This window comes from Typopeltis vanoorti, chromosome 20 (genome assembly GCF_054136105.1).
Source record: "Typopeltis vanoorti isolate ZY-2024b chromosome 20, IOZ_Tvanoo_1.0, whole genome shotgun sequence".
Classification (NCBI taxonomy): Eukaryota; Metazoa; Arthropoda; class Arachnida; order Uropygi; family Thelyphonidae; genus Typopeltis; species Typopeltis vanoorti.
Genome location: NC_143568.1, coordinates 103,907,161 through 103,929,717, shown reverse-complemented (window position 1 = coordinate 103,929,717; position 22,557 = coordinate 103,907,161). Strand labels below are relative to the sequence as shown.

Sequence of the window (22,557 nt, the reverse complement as noted above, 5' to 3'; positions counted from 1 at the left end):
TTCAGTTAAAGAAGAGTTTTTTTTTTCATATAAAAATTTAATGAACATGGGAATGACTGGAATTGTGGAGTTATGGCTATCTGAATTTTAAAGAAATGGGCAGGGCTTGAAACATTTTCCACTATCTCAAATATCTCACTAGAGAGATGTCAGTATACTCTACCACTCTACTGACTATATCATAGTCACATGTTTAATACCAGATCTGATCAATTTATAAATTTTTGTTAATACTATGACTAATTTTTACTTGTATAATATTGAAGCAAATATGCCAGCCACTCATATATGAATGTATTTATCAGTCTGTGAAGAAAAATTCATACATTTTACAAGAGATACACGACCATTCATTTTTTTTTATTAATGATACTAATTTTCAATATGGATTTCACTTCTAATGCTAAGTCTAGAATCACTTTTATTGGGGGAAAAAATATAAAAAATCAAAACCTCCAAAAAGAAACAGAACTTTTCGAAACTAGAAGAAACTAGTGGCGCCACCTGTTGTATCTTTTTGTTGTCGAAAGCAGCAATCTTCATTAGTGTTGTGTCAACTGTTTATGACATTTGTTTCATTAGAAGCCGAGTTATAGTCCAAGAGTGACAGTGTGTTTTGACGAACGGTCAGAAAATGAGTTTCAAACAGAGAGCTGTGATTGACTTTTGTGTTAAACTTGGTAAAAGTTTTACCGAAATACATCAAATGCTTCAAAAAGCATACGGTGATGAATGCTTATCCTGTACTCGAGTTTACGAGTGGTTTAAGCGATTTCAAAGTGGTTGTGAGACGCTTGAGGACAATGAAAAGCCGGGCCGTCCAAAAACTGGACAGCGAAGTTAACATCCAAAAAGTGCATGATTTCATCAAAGAAAACCCGAAATCATCCGTGAGATTTATTGAAGATGAATTGGGGATTCCAAAATCAACTGTACACAACATTTTGACCGAGAGTTTGAGCCTTCATAAATCGAATTCGTGATTTGTTCCCACATGACCGACAACCAAAAAATGTATCAAATTGAACATTGCAAGGACCTCATTAAAACCGCTCTTAAGGACTCAAACCTCCTTGAAACGATCGTTATTAGTAACGAAACTTGGTGTTTTGAGTATGAGCCCGAAATAAAGCACCAGAGTGCTGACCGCCAGAAGAGGGGCATCCAAAAAAAAGTCATTTAGAGAAGTCAAAAGTAAAGACAATGCTGATTTGTTTCTACGATTCCAAGAGCATTATCCACGTAGCCTTGCCAAACAGTCAATGGTGAATTTTATCTCGAAGTTTTAAAGTGATTAATAGCGAGAATTCGTCGCGTATGGCATGAATATTGTGATGCAGGCAGCTGGTCACTTTTGCACGATAATGCATCATCTCATCGTTCGAACATTGTGAGACAGTTTTTGATAGCAAAAACCAAGTTTGTGTGTTGGATCACTAGCTGTATTCACCTGATTTAGCACCCTGTGACTTCTTCTCTTCCCTCAACTTCATTTGCTGATGAAAGGAAAGTGATACGACACCACTGAAAATGTTCAAACAGCAGTAACCATGACCCTCAACAGTATTCCAAAAACTGATAAAAAAAACTAATTTCACGAATTAATTGACTGTGCCAAACCAAACGCTGTATCAAAGCTGAGGGAGAGTATATTGGTTGAAATAAATGATTTGAACAATTATAATTGGTCTGTGTTTTATTTTCTATCAAAAGTTCGGTTTCTTTTTGGACAGAGGCTGTATTTAGTACTGTAAGTGAGCCTTAGTTATTTTTTTTAATTGATTTTTATATTTTTTTTTACTGTCTGGAAGTCCTACTCTAAAGACTCAAACAGAACTTTTTCAAATCACTATAGGCCTTTAATAAGTAGGCTGATGAAATTCATTTAGCACCTAAAGACAGCCAGAAACATGCTCAGAGCAGGATTACAAGCCACATAGTATACACAATCCACTCAGCCAGTTAGGCTGGCAATAAGGTGAATTGCAGTTGTGAATAAAATAATAATAATAATAATAATAAATAAATATATATATATATTGTTGTGTCGAATTCTTGTTTTTATTTATACTGGTTATATTTTATTCAATCTTTTCTAACCTAGACCTTTTTCTATCTTAACCTTATCGGCTGCACCATTTATGTTAGTGCTTTTCTTATATTATTTATCTCTCTACTTATTTGTTATAATACGTTTGTACTCTAATCGTTTAGATTAACTTCTATTGTTTTATATCTTTCCTTTATCCTACCAGCTGCGCCATTTATGTTGTGACTTTCTCTTATCCTATTTTGCCTTTTCCTTACTTAATTAGTTATCTACCCTTTCTTAACTAATCCAATATTCTATCTTTCTTAAATTCAAAACTCGTCTAACACTGTACCTTACTTATACACATTTATCCCTTATAATTTAAACTCTACAATCAAATATTCTCTCATTCAGTGCATTGCAGTCCTATTGGCCTCTCTATGTCCTAAACAAACAATCTGAAGAAGTTCACCCTATAAGTATTAACACACTTATATTTATGCTGCGCCAGCTAATACCTAGGTAGAAAGGATTCTTGTTCAGGGTGGCCCCTTTAGAGAGTTAAGGATTATTTGATCAAGCATAAATTTTTCTTCCCCCCGCTTGTCCTTTTCTTTCTTACAGTTGCGGCTTACTTATTGCATTAGCATTCATGGGTTTATCCCGCTTGGTTTGTTGTTATTTTTATGAGCGGTAGTTTTGAATTCATATAATATAGGCAGATCAGGCAAGTACATGAATGAAACAATTTAATGAGCTTAAAGGTGATACACTATGATACACTTCAAAACAGGATAATATGGTTGCACTCAACTCAGATCAAAAGCTCTAATTAACTCGTACTTATCACACATACTAAATCTTAATAACCTTAAATACAATCATAAAATACAATTCATAGATTATCATTAAGCCATTCGGATACACGTGGCTATTAGTGAACACATCAGCACAATTACACTTTTAGTTTAACATAATCTTGTATCTATTCGGCCTCTTGGGCAAACAATTCTTAACACTGTCTCGGACACGTATCTAGTTGTAGGCCACTCTTACAGTTCTTTAAGTTCTGTCCAATTTAAACGTTCACACAGGAAATTCATTCTCTTCTTACAACTGGAATTAGTATTTCAAAAGTCTACATTACCATTTCTGTCCTTGAACTCTTAAAACTTGTTCCCGCCTTGTTCGAGCCTTCAAATGTAATCGCTTTGGAGGATATCTTCCGTAGATCTGTGCGAGTAGAATCTCCGAGGGAAACATGGGAGGTGGCACGGTAATGTCGCCTTGAATGGACGGCTCAATTTAGTCCCTCCATCGTACGACAACATCACAGCTATCCTAAGACATGGACATAGCTTGGCCCATTATGAATGCTACGACGGACGAACTAAGTGCCAGAGACTTCCCTCCTACGACGAGCCGGACCACTCCGAGAGATCAGGAATCCAGGAAGAAAAAAGATAAGAGAGCTCGAATCTTCATGCAAGGCCCTTTTGTTCAATTTTCTCCTCTCGTTAAATCTCGATATTTGCGATACGCGCCAACTTGGTCACGTGTCCACGTCAATCTCATTAGCTCCCTCTATTATTTCTTTCGCACGTGTGTCTGTCTCCTATTCCTGGAAGACGCTTAGGTTTCCCTTTCCAATACTTTCATAATGCAGGACGGTAAAAGTGACCTTTGAACCCTGACTCACAGGCTTTACTATTTCAGTGCAAGAGACTGGTTTTTACAAGTGGATTTTGCCAGCTTACATGGATTTCTATCATCAGGCCCACACAAAATACAGATTATATTTAAACACTTTATACAATTCCTTAAACTTTATCTTGACTTGTATTCACAAACAACTTATTTTTTCTATTACCAAAGTTCCATGTTCTCTGCCTGAGTAGAATTAATGTTGTGACCTGAATATTTTAATATAAACCTTTTTAATGCTTATTCAGGACACAACAATATATATATATATATACACACACTGTGATTATGGGTGTGTATATATATATATATATACACACCCATTACCTGGTGAATCAGCACAGTTGACAAACACTTTGAAATCAAAATCTTAAAGGAAGATAAGTGTCTCCAAGATTCCCTGACAAAATTGAATTACTGTTGTAATAAGACAAAATGAAAATAGGCCGAAACATTGAAAAATATCAACTGCATTGTGAATGAAGAACCTATAGAATAAGTAAAACATTTCAGCTACTTAGGTACAATTTTTAGTGAAGATGGTAAATTAAATATGGAAATAGACAACAGAATAATCAACAATGCTGGTATGGTAGGAAGTCAACTGAATAAATTTATATGGAATAAGAGAGAAATTAGTCAAAACACTAAATTAGCTGTATGCAAGACAGTGTTCAAACCAATTTTAACTTAGGGATTTGAGAGCTGGGTTAGAAATAAAACACTTGACCAAAGACTAGAGACTGCAGATATGAGAGTCCTGAGAAAGATTAGGGGATGAACAGATGGCATTGTAAAATGTCTTATAGAAAAAATTTAGAAGTAAATTTTTTCTATGTCGATTTTACATGGGAAATTAAATTTACATAAAATACTTGTAATTAAATTAATGTAATAACTCACTTTGTTGTATTAAATCTGGTAACAAATTGTTAAAATATTTTTATAAGAACCACTAGAATTGTAAAAACAAAATATAAGCTCAGACAGGATTTGACAAATAGACCTAAGGCTATCGAAAATAGTGAAAGTCACCGGATTACGAGTTTTCCTGCCAAATCTCAACGATAGTGTGGGTGGTGGAAAAAAACCCGCCAGTAAATCCGTGGGACTTAAATTGAAGAAGGGCCAAGGGGAATAAAACTATAAACTAAAAGGATTAAGAATAATCACAAGTTTTGTGCATAAAGAACTAGCTCAAGCGACGACGATAAACTCGGTATTATGCCTGATAAGAAAAAGACATTACAAAGGCACAGTCCGATGTTAAATAATAATAAATAACAAAATATTATCGATAATAAAAAAATTAAAGGATAGATAATATGCTGGCCTGGTTGGCCGAGTGGTTAACATATCTGCTCTCCAGCCAAAAGGCTGTGGACTCGAATCCCACTGTAAGCATGGATGTTTGTGATTGTCTGTGAAAATACTAGTGGTGTTGATGGGCGGTAAATGGCATTGGTGGATTGTGAATAGTGGGGATAGAAAGTTTTAGAGTAGATGCCCTCCCTCGATGAGTCTTTGGACTCCCTGGAGGTGTCATGTAATAATATTACAGCATCAATGGCAATATCATGTTAAGAATTAGGATATTAGGAAAGAACTTGACATTGTCAGCATCCAGGAATGCATTAGCAGAGCTAATCTCAGGTGGTATGGTCACTTAAACAAAATGGGAGGAAAGATTGGCAAAACAAGTGTTCTCTGCCAGGTTGGCAGGAAAAAGACCCAGAGGAAGACCAAGATACAGGTAGATTGATACGGTAAAAAGTGCCTTTGAAGATAGAAATATAAGATCTTATAATGTTGGAGTCTTGACAGGTAACAGACTGATTTGGAGAAAAATTATAGATAGGAAGTTAGTAATGATGTAATTTTTAATGTAGTACTATCATATCCTGTACACCCCCTTGAGGGTATATATTAGGAATTTGATGATGAAGGAAGATAAGTTTGCTATTAGGAAACTTGGACTGGAGGAAAATCAAAAAAGTTCCATATGACTGGTAGAAAGAGCAATAAAGACAATAAATGAATGAAAAAATGAGATTTTTAGATAAAAATAAAAGGAAATCTAGACAGACCCTCTCTGAATTGAGATACGAGTGGACATATGCAAAGATAACACTTTTGAAATGAAAAGATTAAATAATGCATAACTGAGAAGGATGAAGAATAATCAAAGAAACTGCCAGCTGAGTTTTCTGTGAAGTAAGTGTGGTTTGAAATACAGTAATATCCCGACTTACGTGAATCCAGAGTTATGCGGTTTCTTATATGTCTGTATTCCCGTCCCGCTTCACACCTCACCACTAGTCATATCTTTCTGGCGCTGGCCGCATTTGCCAGCGTCGCACATGGTGTGAACAAGTACTGACATGTTTCGCTCGGTCTCCATTCATACACGATTTTTACAGTCTACAAACCTTGCGATTGTTTAATGTTATGTTCTTGATAAAAATTTTATCACAAAAAAAATAACAATGTCGTCCAAAAGAAACAAGTCCAATTCTTCTACAGCTAGCAAGAAAAGAAAAACAATGACTTTGGAAACAAAACTCAACATTATTAAGGATTTTGAAGGTGGAATGAAAATTTGTGAGCTAGCAATAAAGTTCGATCTAGAGGAATCCACAGTAAGAACAATCATAAAAGATAAAGAAAGAATTCTCGCTGCTGTGAAAAATGCCCAATCACTGAATTCAAACATAATTCATAAACGTCATGGGATTATTGGTGAATAGAAACGATGCTTAAATTATGGTGTAATCAAGTGAGAGTAAAAAATTGTCCAGTTGATCAAACGACAATATGTAGCCAAGCCAAGTTGATTTTTGAGAGGCTAAAAGTAGAAATTGGAGAAGCAGCCAAAGAAGAAAATTTCATGGCCAGTAATGGTTGGTTAAACCGATTTAAAAATTGCTGTAACTGGCACAGCATCATGGAGAGGCGGCAAGTGCTGATAAAGCGGCTATGTCTTCTTTTCCTGAGACACTGAAGGCTATCATCGAGGAAGGTAGCTATAGCAGTCAAACCATATTTAATGTAGACAAGACCGGCTTGTTCTGGAAAAAGATGCCTAAGAGAACTTTCATCACATGTGAAGAAAAAAAAGTTTCCTGGCTTTAAGGCTTCCAAAGACTGGTTGACAGTAATGCTTAGTGGAAATGCAGCTGGTGATTGCAATTTAAAACCTCTTTTAATTTATCACTCCAAAAATCCAAGAGCTCGAAAAAAAAAATCTAAAACTGGCTTGCCAGTGATTTGGAAGTCAAATTCTGAAGCTTGGGTGACAGTTTCTATTTTTGAAGACTAGTTTGGTCACCTCTTCATACCTTAAGGTGAACGTTATTGCCAGTTTAAAAAAATTCCTTTTAAAGTTATGCTCATTATTGATAATGCACCTGGTCACCTTCCTGCAACTTTAATTGATTTTGATCCACGTGTAAAAGTTTTCTTGCCTCCAAATACAACCAGCTTACTTCAACCGATGGACCAAGGAGTTATCAAAACAATCAAAGCATACTACACATGGCGTTCATTTGCAAGTCTGAATGAAGCTATGAGGCAAAATGAGCACCTGTCTGTTAAAGAGTTTTGGAAACAGTTTAATGTTTTAGATGTTGTAAGGATTATCGGAGATTTTGGGATGAAATTTCCCAAAAAACTTTGAATGGTGTCTGGAAAAAACTTTGTCCATCCGTTTTTAAATGCAAAATGGAAATGTTGCCAGAAACTGATCAAGTTGCTGAGGCAATAGAAGAAGTTGTCAACCTTGCCAGGAAATTAGATTTAGAAGTTGACAGTGAAGATGTCAGCGAGCTGTTTCACATAACAAGGAGCTTATAATCGACGAGCTCATAGAGATGCGTGAGCAAAGTGCTACTGAAGAGATCAAAACCTCAGATCCAGTTCTATCAGAAAAGCACATGACAATTGCAAAATTAACAGAAGGTCTCGGCGAATGAATTGTAGCCACAAGGCAAGGAATAAAAAAATCATTGGCTTGCTATGAAGAAATTTTGCATGACAAGAAAAAGACATTATGCTGTCAGACGAAGCTATTAGATTTTATGAAACCATCGATATCGAAATAACTTTCTTTTTTTTATGTACGAAAAACTAAAATTATGATTATATTTCTTAAAAAATATAGGTATTTTTGTAAATCTTTGGTCCCAACTAATATTTTGTATGTTTGTATATATAAATTACATGCAAAATTATATCCCGAGTTACGTGAATTCGACTGAAGCACTTTTTGTTGGTCCCACCTACCACGTAACTTCGGGGTTTTACTGTATTTCAGATGAAAACAGATAACAATAAGATTGGAACTTGGAACCAAAGCCACGTACATTTATGAACCCGCTTTGCTTTCATATAATCTGCTTCTCCGATTTGCATGGCTATTTATGAATTTTGACAGGAATATGGAGCATTTTGATGGAGTCGTTGATCAGCCATGTGCAAATTAGCACCAGACTACACTATAAATCATAACTTTGTCCCTTTCCCACATGCCACTACTCAGATTCTTCCATGCACAACTAGCAAAAAAGCAGCAGCAAGAATATTTGCTGGCTAAACTGCAATCTTCCTGAAGTATTAGATTTGGAATACAGCTGATTCTCCCCACAGCTAACTTTCAGGGATCACAGAAAGTTTGCTATAGTGAATTTCCTTTAGAACAGCACTGTGTCTTTGGTCTTTATAATAGTTTACGATGATGCTGTTTGTTATATCTATCTGTAAAATAACCATCTGAGAGCTGTACTATCAAAAGAGGTGAACATAAAAGAAATGGGGAAACAAGTTAGAATTCTTTAGAGTCTGAACATAGCTTTTGATCATTTCATCTCCAATAAACAAAATGTGTCATTACACTAAATGATCAAATTCAATCATCATCGATGTGTGAGTAATACATTTCCTCTGAGAAACATGAATACCACACCATGATTCCTGCCTATGACATTCACTTATAGAGAATTACTTCCAATCAGACAATTGAATGTCCATTAGTAAGGGAATATCTGTGTAACTACTAATGCTTTCTAAATTAGCTCAACCAATGTAGGTAGAGGATTTGGCTACTGTAGACTGACTTCATACATATCCTCTAGATTTTGTGGATGAACATCAATTCAACCAATATTTCTGGATTTCCAAGCTTTAGACCAGTTAGATGCCACACTTTTTAGCTTTTTATCTCGAGAAGAATATTGTAATATTTTCTATCTTTTATTTATTTTTGATATTATTAATTTATTTATTATTATTTCATCGTTGGACTGCGCCTTTGTAGTGTCTTTTTCTTATCAGTAATAATGCTGAGTTTATTGTCGCTGCTTGAGCTAGTTCTTCATGCACAAAACTTGTGATTATTCTTAATCCTTTTAGTCTATAGTTTTTCTCCCCCCTTTCTCTCAAGGCCGTATGTAAGTTAAGTAAACTATTTCACGTGCTCGAAGTGTAGACACAGAAAAAGCTTCTAGCTGGAATCAATTTCCTAATTTACCTTGCTATGTTTCTCTTGTATTGATCATTAAAAATTTATTTTTCTTTACAACTGTACCATTAAGGATCGCATAAAATTGTTTTTAATTTCCCCTACATGCACGAGAAACATTCAGCTAACCATGAGAAATATCTCTTAAATTAACTCTAATTCAAACAACTTCTAATTCTTAATATCAGTCAGGCATGGCTATTACTATTCTCTGGTCACACAGATTCTATATTTTTATGAGACAGTGCATTGGTAAGGTAAGATCAGGCAAGCTATTAACAAAACAAACATGTTTATTCATTCTAAGACAAATTAATTACAAAATTTAAACTGCACGTATCAAGTGTCTGGTTCAGCCTAATACAACTAGATAACAATGGAGACAATACAAATCACGTCTGATTCTCCATACGATCATTCAAGCATTTTTGCTTAAGCCTTAAGACATTAAAATTTCATGTAAATTTTCAGGCACCTGGATAGACTTAAAACACACTTTATCTTTACTCACGCTATAAACAGGAAAAAGTTAAAGCTTTTTAACCACATTCAATTTCTTTGCATTACACAACATTAATAAATCTCTTATTCACATTCAAACAGAAGTATGGCTTTCTGACTTCTCTAATACTTTCTTTGCTAAACGACAATAGCGTCACGTAATTTTCACAATCTAGGAATTGACATAAAACTTGCAATCTTGCCAGCTCATTACATATAATCCTAGATCCTAAAGGTATACGGGCACGTTCCGCTTCTTCCAAAAAAAGAATTTCCGATCAGGCTCTAGGTTACGGCAGCAATACTACAGCACACACACACGTAGATCATCGAAGAATCATACAGTAGGACATCTCGAAAAGACCGTCTCCGCTGCTGTCTAACTTCCCATCTTCGTCGGAACTGCCGCTCTTCGCGGAATGCGATTCTCCCTGGTACCTTGGAAAAGACTTGGCACATGAATAAAACTTCGAAACGAGAGCCCTTTGGTCCCTCAATTTCTGCCTTTTATCTCTATCTCCCGACCTTGGCCCTTCTTCAAATTAAGTCCCCTCAGATTTACTGGAGGGATTTTCTCCATCACCCACGGAGAATTTATTGAGAATATCATTGAGTTTTGGCGAGAGAACTCGTAATCCGGTGACCTTGTCACTAGCCTTAGGTCTATTTGTCTAATCCTCTCTGAGCTTATTTTTTGTCTTTACAATTCGAGTGATTCTTATAAAAATTATTCTAACAATTTGTTATCAGATTTAATACGGCAAAGTGAGTTATTACATTAATTTAATTACAAGTATTTTACGTAAAATTTTATTTCCCATGTAAAATCGACACATAAAAATTTACTTCTAATTTTTTTTCCATACGAGATTTTACGATATCTAGATTATCCCATTTACACTCATATATTGCATTAACTTACTTTGCCAATCAGAGCAAATACAGTAGAGCCACACCACACCTATAAAGACCATGCAAACTTTAATAGAATTATGCATCATCTTTATGGAAAAACTAGTTTGGATAAAGTCCAATGGGGGAGGGGGAGTATTAAAAAGGAGCAAATTTAAAGCATAAAAAATGTTTTGGGAATTAGTATCAGCTAATCTACAATATATCCAACCTTAATAAACAACAGTTGTTCTAAACTACCCACCATTTGGAAAGCATTATCTATTCACCTGAAACAACTATTATTCACTTGGAAGAATGATAAAAGTACTTGGACTAGAACAATAGCAAAATGGCTTTGCCTCTCTGTTTGGTGTTTAAAATAATCCTATATACACAGCATGACATAGTAACTACAGCAAAATAGGTAATAAATTATTTCTCATTTATTCAATAGTGTTTAATTAAACACATTGAGTCCTAAGAAAAAAACCCATCCATAACATTTCTAGCTCCAATAATCACTGTAATTCAAACCAGCGTGTGTATGTGTGCGCACGCTAACTCCAATTAGTAAACACTGTTAGATTTACCAGTATGAGTGCCAACTAATATGAAAATGAAATATTTCATTGATTCATTTTAAATTTAAAAATTCCTGAAATTCTTCTATCTCCTTTAGAGACTTTGCTATTTTCTCAAGATATTATCAACAGAACTACAAAAAAGCGGTTCACAATGCCTGATTAAATCAAAAGACTAATTCTTCACGAGGTTCACACAAAAAACTATTCATAGTTCAAACTAAAGTGAAGTTATATGCCCACAAATTACTCATTCATCTAAGCTACTTTATATATTATGGTGTAGTATTAAGTGAAGAAGTGCATCTTGTGCCATCTCTCTTATCGCCCTCTAATAATCAAATGCTATTTCAGTTCCAAAAATGACTGAAAGTGAATATTTGAAAGAAATGTGATAACTTTTGTTAATATGGTACCATAATCCCTACCCCTTATCTGCAGGTTCACTTTCCGAGGTTTCAGTTATCTGCAGTCAACCCCAGTCTGAAAATATTAAACGGAAAATTCTAGAAATAAACAATTTATAACTTTTAAATTGCACACCATTCTGAGTAATGTGATGAAATCTTGCACCATCCTGCCTAGAACATGAATCACCTTTTTGTCCAACATATCCATGCTGTACCATACATGCTACCTTCCTGTTAGTCACTTAGTGGCCATTCAAAAATATTAAATGGAACATTCCAGAAACCAACATTTCATGTTTTAAATTGTGCACCGTTCTGAGTAGTTCTTGGTTATCAGATCAACTGTCATGGTATCGCAGTGCTTGTGTTCAAGTAACCCTTATTTTTATTATTATTATTACATGACACCTCCAGGGAGTCCAAAGACTCATCAAGGGAGGGTACCTACTCTACAGCTCTGTCTCCACCACTCAATTCACCAACTACAACAAACCGCAACTACCTTCGTCTATACCAATGCCATCTACTGCCCACTACTAGTATTTTCACAATCACAAACATCCATGCCTATGGTAGGATTCGAACCCACAGCCTTTTGGCTGGAGAGCGGATACGCAGACCACTCAGCCAACCAGGCCAGCTTTTTTTTTTAAGTGAAAGAGTAGTGAGGCTGGCAATTCAGATATGCGAAAGAAAGAAAATATTACTGTCGTAAAGTGCTTCCTTATAAGTAAAAAGGTGAAGGTTTTCAACTTCATAAAGTTTATTGAAGTATAATGTTATAATTGATCCATATTATTATTGTAGTTATTGTTGGTAATCTCTTACTGTGCCTAATTTATAAATTAAACTTCATCATAGGTATGTTTGTATAGAAAAAACATAGTATATATAGGATTCAGTACTACTCATAGTTTCGGGTATCTGTAGGGGGAGGGGGGGTCTTGGAATGTATCTCTACAGATTGTCACAGACACTGCTAAGTCTTATAAAGGCTCACATTAGTCAACCTTCCAAAATACAGGTAAAGGCTAACTGGAAGGAAACAAAACTAAGAAAGGATTAAAAAAAACCTCTGTGGCATTCAAGCCCCACTTGAAACTAACCACCTTTATCTGTTCCACTAAGGACTAAATCCCTCCGCTCTTGGTTCTGTGTATATAGAGCTCCTTATTACTGCAAGTTGCCCTACTATGGAGAGAAGGGAACATCAGCTACTATCCACATGGAATAACATATCCAAGAAGTGGGGTCAGTAGACCTTGTTATAGAACCAGAAATGAGCAACTGTGTATATTTACAATTGCCAGAAATATATGAAATAAGGGGAATGAAACAGTAGCATTCATAGAGGTCACTTGCCCAAAAATTGTTGAAATAAGTGAGATGTGGTTGGATGAGGATGACAATCTAACAGGAATAAAGATGGATATGTAGTTTTTCATGAAGACAGACAGGGCAGAAAGGGAGGAAGGATGCTATTGATGATGGCAGAGGAGTTGTACCCATCTAAGGTGCAAGGAGCAAATAGTGACAGTGTTTTTGAAGCAGTATGGTGTGAAGTGAAAATGAACAGTATGAAATGTTTAGGAGGGTGTTGCTATAGACCTGGTAATATGGAAGGCAGTGAGAAAAAAATGTATAAGCAAATTGGTCTAATAAGAAAAGGACGATCATTATGGGCTATTTCAATTATGGTAATATAGACTGAAATGAAGAGATGGTATCAGGAACAAAGTGAATGAATTTGGGTTTTTGAGGACAATTATCTTAGGCAGTATGCAATAAAAGGTACACAAGGATTGAGGATATTGGATTTGATTATCTCATCAGAGGATGGTATTGTAAATAAAGTATCAAATCTTCCTCCAGTAGGTGAAAGTAACCATGAAGTGGTCAGCCAGATGGTGGCCAGCCATATCAGGACTTCTGTGAGAAAAGTTCACATGTGAAATTATAAGGTGCCAAACTCAGGAGACAGCTTGCAGCTACATGGTGTCCAAAAGCTAAGACGAAACTACATTTTTTCCAGTATATGAAAACATTTTCATGACTACAGCCAAAGATGGACAAATTTATTGCCAACATACTAATAAATTATATTACACAAAAAATGTGCTATATAGTTCACACAAATTAAATTGCAATATGTTTTTGACAAAAGTTACAAATTTCCTAAGGATGTAGTTAAGGAATTAATGTACAGTGCTTACAGAAAACTATGCAGAGAGACATTTCAGTATGGAATATGTCTACTCTGAACTGTGATACAACTCTGACATTGTACCATGCCTAGAACCAAATGAATCATGCATTTTTGAGGCAAACTATCCCACTCCTCCTCCTCCTCCTGAGGAAGGATAAAGCCTTTGTTTTCTGGAGGAGAATTTAGGGCAGCAATGCTTATTAAGATATGGGGAGCGTGTTGGCCACTCGATTCAATTAATATCCTTGGTCTCCAGAAGTATCTTCACTACTTAGTGTTGTGGCACTGTCATCCATAAAAATGAATTCTTCACCTACAGCACCACAGAACAATCAAACATGATGTTAAAAGAAGTTCTTTGCAATATCATTCACCACTCAGTCACTTTTTCCAGCACTTGTAACTCGGTGCGTCCATTAAGCATAATGCCACACCATGACCCCAGTATGGTGTGGTACTATCTCTTTCAAGAACATTCTTGTGATGGGAAGCAGTACCACTTTCATGCCAGATGAAGTGTCATCTAGAAAAAGAGTACATTAGCCCACTAGTGTCTTGTTCAATTTTTATGGATACACACCACTGAAAATGTGCTCCGAGATGCTGTGAATAAAGGAACACAGTATGCAGGCCTAGTTTTATTTTTATTTATTATTATTATTTTTTTTATGTTGAATCCACCTATACTACATTAATACCGTGTATGGTTTGGGAAAGAAGGAACTTGTTCACATTAGATTTGAATGACTGTAGATTGTATTCCCTAGGAAACGCATCAAGGGGAAGACTATTCCATAGTACAGTGGTTGCAGGGACGGAGGAGGAGAAGAAAGTTGTTCTGTGGGTTTCAAGGTGCACTGTGTAGGGATGTTGAGCAGCTGCACATGTTCCAATGAGCTTAGTACTATTGATGCTATTTCGGATGAACATTTTCCATGGAAATATTTGTAGAAGACACATAGTGCAGAGACCAATCATCTGTGTGAAAGTGGGAGAGTGAGTTGGTAAGAGATGGGTCATTAATAAGTCTGATTGCTCTCCTCTGTATGGAATCGAGCAATTTGAAGGAGCTTTTGGGGACCCTACCATGTGGGAGCAGTATTCGATGGTTGGGCGGATTTGTGACGTGTATAAGGTTAATAGCTGTTCAGGAGTGAAGCAATGTCTTGAGCAGAAGAGAAATCCTAGTTTTTTTAAGCTGAGGATGCAATGGTTGTGATGTATTTATGCCAGGAGAGGCTTCATGTCAGGGTAATTCCAAGAAGAGAAATCTCAGATTGTCTGGAAATTTGGGTTTTGTCAAAAATAATACTGGGAGAAGCTGGTTCTTTTTTTTTTTTTTTTTTTTTATGAGAAATGAGACAGTACTGGGTTTTATTTGCATTGAAAGTTACTAGGTTATCTGAACTCCACTGGAGGATGGCTTGGAGGTCTGAATTAAGGGCAGTGGTGGTTGCTGATCTGTAGGTTGAGGTGAGTTGTGTGGAGTTAGGTTTCTCAAAAGAAAGGGAGGAATGCAATGTGCTCTCATCGGCAAAACTGTGTATTGGGTTGGAGGTAAGCTGAAGCAGGTCACTGATATATAGTAGGAAGATGGTTGGTGAGAGGACAGAATCTTGAGGAACCCCAACATTAGTTGAATGGTGAGAGGATAAGGAGCCATCCACCACCACACATAGTGAACGTCCAGACAGAAAGCTGGCAATCCAATTACAGAGGTCTTGAGATAGATCAAACGATGGCAGCTTGCTTAGTAAGCCCTTGTGCCAGACACGCTCAAACACCTTGGAAATATAAAGTCCAACCACTTGAGATTCGCCAAACTTCTCCATGGCATTTGACCAGAGATGGGTGACATATGTGAACAGATCTGTTGATCGGCAGCAATGGAATCCATACTGTCAGTCGTTTATTAGACAGGTAGCTTTAAAGTAGTGTAGGAGTTGGGAATTGATGATTTTTTTCATTACTTTAGACAGGACTGAGGTGAGCGAGATGGGGGTGGTAGTTGGACAGCAGTGACTTGTCGCCCTTTTTGGAATAAATACCAGTGGAGTAAGACAGTATATAAGTGATATAGGACAGGAGACAGTTCTGGTGCACAAACCTTCAGGACAATTGGAGGAATGCCATCAGGGCCAGGAGACTTTTTTTTGTGTCTCCTAGAGATGATGCAATGGAGCCATCTGGATGTGATAGGGGCGGGAACAGTGTTGGGCAAAAAGTTACAGATGATCGCTTTAGTGAGACCAAAAGGCTCGGCTACCATTTGGACAGGCTGCTAATTTCCTGCTTTTTTGCTCTTTCAAACTCTGTTTTGGAAGCACTGATTGTTTTTTTTGCATTTATTTTGGACTTGCACTCACTTTCTACTCGAAATCGTCAGTTATACAAATTGCAACAAGCTGATTCATCTTAATTTGCAGATGTAATCTTCAGAAATAGTGTTTGTCCTTAGGTTTTGGATGCCAGCGTATATCATGGAATAAGGAATTAGATGGGAGGGAAATCAATGCTGCTTAGTACCTATTCAGGAACTGTATGGCAGAAGCAATGACAGATGTATTCCAAAAGTCAGGAAATTAAATAAGGCAGGTGTAAAATGGATGACTGAAGAAGTGAAGCATGCAATTTGGAAGAAAATTGCATTGTGGAGGCAGCAGATGATGAGTGGCAATAATTAGTTACATGAGGAATATAAGGAGCAAGCAAGGAAGGTAAGGGTAGCAAAAGTGCAGTATGAGAAGCAGTTAGCAAATGACACCAAAAGAAATCTTAGGGAATTTTTTTGATGTGTGGCCTACACAAGAAAGAAAGAATAATTATAGAAGGATGATGGTCAGAATGAGAACTGCTGAGCAGTATATAGTAGATATGTTAAATGAGCAATTCATTAAGATATTCCATCCTTGTGAATGTAAGAATACAAAACTTTAGAAGAGTGGGAAGAGAGGAAGAGCCACTGATGGTGAGTTAGTGACCAGGAGGTATATGAGGAACTTGATATCAGTCAGGCCACAAGAATCGATGATAGTATATCACTGCATGTATTGATGGAATGTTCTAGTTAACATCTTTTAACTCTTTAACCCAAGTCTTAGACTGGCTCATATTCCAAAGTAGTGGAAGGAGGGCAAAATTGTTCCAATTCATAAAGGGGGATGATAGGACATGCTTTCAGTTATAAGCCAATCTGCTTGTCTGGAGTTGTGATCAAGAAGTTAGAAAGGCTAGTGAGGACCACGATTCAGAACTGGGTTGACTGCAGTAGCATTCTCTTTGATGGACAGCATGGGTTTCCTAAGAAAGATCATGTTTTTGTAAGCTGCTTACTTATTATAACAGGGTGAGAAATGTATTGGGTAAGAGGGATGCATATGCAGTCATATATTTAGATTTTGCAAAGGCCTTCAATACATTGCTACATTACAAGCTCATAATTAAATTGGAACAGACAGGGTTAGATGGTAAATTGGTTGTCTGATAGGTATCAGCAGGTTGTGTATGGGGAAGCAATTTCCCAAAAGAGGAAAGCCATTAGTGGTGTGCTCCAGGGGTTTGTTATGAGGCCATTGTTGTTTAATTTGTAGGTAAATGACACTGGGAAGGGATTGAATGGTGATATACAGTTTGCAAATGATGCAAAGTTGGGGAGAGATACAAGGAGTAGAACGGATGTTGGAGCCTTGCAAGAGGACTTGAATAGACTGGGTGAATGGGGGTGCTATCAATGTGATAATGTGTAAGGTTTTAAAATTTGGAAAGTAAAAATTGGATACAGAGTATATGACTGATGGGGATATCTTAGAGGAAGTGAAGGATATGAAAGATCTGCAGGTGATGGCAGATCTGAAATTTCTTGGGCATCTTGCTGATTTGTGAACAAAACACTGAGGATTATGACAATCATACGGAAGACATCATATGTAGAAGTAAAGATGTTATGATTCCATTGTACAAGGCTTTGATAAGACCTCACATGGATTACTGTGCACAAATGTGGTTGCCTGGTTTTCAAAGGGATGATCAGTTGTTGTGGAGTGGATTCAGAGATGTTTAATTAGTCAGTTTTGGGCCTCTGGAATACTGAGTATGAGGACAGATTGAGAAAATGCAAATTGCAGAGCCGAGTGAATAGAAGTGGGGGGGGGGACATAATTGAGACATAAGTTAGTAAGGAGTAATTACCTGATTTTTCATAGAATGGCTAGAGACAGAGGGAGAACAAGAGGCCATCCCTGGAAACTGTATAAGGAGGATGCAATTTTCAGTAATATTAATGATGTCAATCTCCTACAACTGGATCAAAAATTTTTATATATTAATTATTCTTTATTAATATATTAGTTTCATAAGAATCAGTGCTTTTATTAAAGTACCACATCTGAATTGTTTTTAATACTCAAACTACTTACGCTCTGATAATATCTTCTTTATATAAAATTTGTTTTAATGGCTTAAATTCTGCTACTCTGCTGTATGTTGGTTCATACTTTGGTGGAAATGCTTCATAAACATCATACCAGATAGGTCGGTCTTCTTTTTTGATAACTCCTGAACGAAGAAGGCCTTGGAGTCTGTTATAATATAAAAATGCACACATTTAGAAAATGTAAAACTCAAAAATAATGTCTATCATACCTCTCATTTACTGAGAAATCACACCTTCTGACAACCCATTCCACTTATTCACCACTCACCAAGAAAAACAAAATCTTGTGTTAACACACTTTATTACAGCTTTCAGGAGTGACCACTTGCTTCTCAACTCTTCATGTACTGAAAATTTTCTTCTGCCTATAATGCTCCCTTTGGTAACTAAGTTTTTATTATATCCCCTCTTTTCCACCTTACAAATTTTGCAACCCATAACCTTCAATTTATCCTCAAAATAGCATTTCATAAAACCACCCCTCTCAATCCTTTCCACAAGTTTCTCACAGGCAACCAATCTGTGCAACTAATCCAATGTAATCATATCAAAGCCTTATACATGGATTACTGTACACTTATCCCTCAGGTCCTTCCAGTTATTTTGCCCAGATGTTTTTATATTAAACTCCCTATTTCACATCCCTGGTCTCATCAATTTCTTACAGGCCAGTTCCATCAATGTAATAACACAGCTTCAAAGTGCATAACTTTACATTGTCTTGTACTTGACTAGCAATCATTACCCTTAGCTCAATTTAAAGTTATTACATGAACAACCTGCAGGATTTCTATATCATTTTATTAAGTATTACCATCCCAGATCAGCATCCTTTAAAAAAAAAAAAAAAAAAAAAAAAACTGGACAATTTTCCCCTACTCACCTGTCCCTCAAACCATTCTAGATAATAATAATAATAATAAATAAAAAAATAAAAAAAAAAAAATTATGTACAAATTAAACAGCAGCAGTCCAATTAAGAGCCCAGTGGCATCACTGGTCATCTACTTTCTTCCTTGATTTAATCCCACTGTTCTCTGAGTGGCTAATTAATAGACATTTTTGATGTCTATCAATCAGCCACTCGCTTATCTTATTGTCAGCTTCGAGTTTATCCCATTACATAAGTTTCATGTGGCATTCTGCCGAGTTCCTTTTAAAATTTTTGCAATATCATGGTGTAGCCATTACCTTTATTCCAATTCATCTCTCACTTTATTAAAAAGAGTGAGTAAATTACAAAGTAAATTATAATTAACATCAGTCTATAATTCAACCTGTTTTGGAGCATCCTTTATGTAACACAACTATATTGTCCTCTTTTAACTCCCTTGAAACCCTGCCAACTTAGATTAAATTAAATGGCATAGTCAGAGACAATGTGAAACCTCTTGAACCTTCTCAAAACACAGACCAATATCCCATCCAATCCTGTCACATTAAGAATTAGTAACCTCCTAAACTTTATTTACTTGTTTTCAGAGCCAACCTTGCATTATCTCCACCTGAATGATATGCCCTCACTAAGGTATCACCCAGTAATTCAATTATTTCTTCTGCTTCTGTCACCTCACTACCATCAGCAGTCATTAAATTTATCCTTCCATCATCATTTTTCTTTTACTCAATATAATGAGGGGAGAAAAAAAAAGAAAAAAAAACTGGGACTTCTTTTCACCTGCTTGGCTAATTTCCTCTCACAATATGATTTTGTCTTCCTTGCCATGCTGGCTACTCTTACTGCTTTGCTTATTTTCATTTTTATATATCTTCCACAATGTTTTGTGCAGCTCCTACTTAATGCTGCTACTCATCCATTTTATTCTCATTTTTCTTCCTGAACCTGCATACGCAATGTTATGACATTACTTTTCTCAAAGACCCCTAAACATTTTTCAAAGCAGTGCATAAGAAAATATCATTTTCCATGAACTGCTAGCATCCTTCCCTTGCAGTCTTTTATGCCACAATGGCAATGCTCCAGGCTATTTGTTGGCAAAATGACTGACTGTCACATAGAACAGATCTGATGCTAAACACAAACAGAATCCTGTTAGTCATTTGAAAACACAGTAGAGTGGTGTAAGTAATTGCTGAATTTACAAAAAAAGTATATGTCATATCAAAGAAAAAACTATGTATTATCATATGTTTTCTGTTTTTAAAAATGGTTACAGAAGTGAAGCTTATTATTTGGTTTTCAATGATTGATGAAGGGGCACAAGGTAGCGGTTGATGCTTCATTCTAACAAAAAAAAAAAAAAAAAAAAAAAAAAAACTGTATTGGCAACATACCGAGTTACACAATATTAAGCCAATACAGCACATTGAGTTAGCGTGAGAAAGATTGTCACGAATGTGAAATTTTAATTCTTTCTTTTTTTAAAAAAAAAAAGGTAAGCATCAAAAACAGTAAAGAATTTGCAAAAAAAAATCTAATTTCTAATGACTCAAGTTTAACACGGGTATGGATGAATAAAATTAATTATGATTATTATTACGCGACACTTTAACACCTCCAAGGTGGCATTTTGACATCGGAGGAGTCCTTGGTGGTATCAAAAAAAAAAAAAAAATCGCAACAACGAAAAACTTAGTTTACATATAATCTTTAACGATAGCTGATACCTCGAATAAATAGTACCCAAACAGTGAACACGAGTACCAGCCATGTTTATATAACTCCCTCTTACGGCACCACTCGTTTGGCAAGTTGAGTTGGAATATATTCAAAATATGCTATAATGTCAATAATTATGGTTGAAAAAAAAAAAAAAAAAGAATCGTGCGCACATACATAAACTTAGGTTCAATGAGTGTCGTAAAAACGCTATGATATTGGGACAGTGTTCAAGGGCATAAGAGCCCCATATATAAGATATTTTATCAAGAATCGAAATTATCACTTACACACAAAAGCTCGTAGCTCAGAATTTATCAAATACGCCAAAAAGTAGCACAATTCACTGATTTCAATAACTTAATTAAATGAGTATCTACAATCATTCCTTCAGCTTTTAAGGATCGTGCCAATTATCTACTTTGGTGCGTTCCTCTTGTTAATAGCTCTAATTCGTAGTATAAATTATTATCATTATCACCGGCAACTCCAAGGAGTTCCTACACTCATCGAGGTTTTAACTGAATTACGGTTAAAATCTGACTTTCCAGAAGAGAACCCTACTTACCTTAAGAGCATTTCTATACGCGATAATACATATAAGTTAAAAGGATCGACCTCTACATATTACATGAAAGGCCTGAGAACGTATTCCTGTACGCCAGTTCTTTACATCGATTCTTTAAAAAAAAAAAAAAAAAAAAATCAGCTAACGCCTTTTTATTCCCGTAGAGTAGGTGAGGCCATTTTAGCCCTATCTAACTTTTTGGAGACTGAGTGGGCAGTTCAATCTCCACTGGTACCAATCAGAGATATATGGCCCAAGGCTATCACTAATTAAGCGGTACTCAGTGAAGAGAGACGGCTCAAATGTGCCGCCATCAAGTGGTCCCTAACCCTAACACAATATATTTAATGTCTGAAATAATGTGGGTTCTACGGTCGATTTTCTTGGGTTTACAGGACGAAAAACCCGAGTTTCCGGGAGGAAAAACCTGCTTGCCCGTGCCAGAGATCGACTAACTCGGGAACCGGTCGAAAAAAGGCTTAGAAAAATTTCCTCTAGTCGCTGACTAGACTCGAAACCAAGTCTTCCTTCGTGCGGCCAAGCGCCGTGGTTGGCAAACGCCACATCCACTGAGCTATTATTTATTGTTATATTAATGGTGATGATTGCAAATATACTCTTCTATAAAAACTCGTGCACGAAATAGAAAATATGTCGCTCTTTATGTGATATCATTGCCGATTAAGAAGTCTGCATACTCTGTGAAATCGTTGACACATTGCAGTGCCTAGATTTTTTTTTTTTACCACACTTGCCTACTTAGTCAGGTGGGTGACGTCTCTGCATTCAACCCACTGTGTCACAGTTGTGGGAAATATCTTTAATGTAGATAATTTTCATTGACCAATGTGAGACTGTAACCCTGTTAAATGAAGGTCTAAAGCGGCTTGAGAGAGTTCAAGTCTTATCTCCAGAGTTGAGTTTCCACATTATCTTACCCTAATCCCACCATTAAAATGTGATTAGTTGTCACCCTTTCGGTTGTATAATGTAGATAAAATTAATAGACATACACACATTTTTCTATTAGCTTCCAGGCTATTGTATTTCTTAGCGTTTTCTTGGATGAGGTAACACATATACTACTTCCATCG

The 22,557-nt window shown here is 36.2% G+C and overlaps 1 protein-coding gene across 1 annotated transcript in view; it reads right to left on the bottom strand.

Moving 5' to 3' along the window:
* The window catches only part of mRpS23 (mitochondrial ribosomal protein S23), a 46,562-nt gene extending 25,615 nt beyond the window's left edge, over positions 1 to 20,947 (bottom strand). The window contains exons 1-2 of the mRNA XM_090410508.1: positions 20,904 to 20,947; positions 18,259 to 18,420 (exon numbers count right to left, since the gene is read on the bottom strand). Of these exons, the coding sequence (XP_090266634.1) occupies positions 18,259 to 18,420; positions 20,904 to 20,947 (206 nt within the window). The remainder of the gene's footprint in view (positions 1 to 18,258; positions 18,421 to 20,903) is intronic.
* Between the last annotated feature and the right edge of the window lie 1,610 nt (positions 20,948 to 22,557).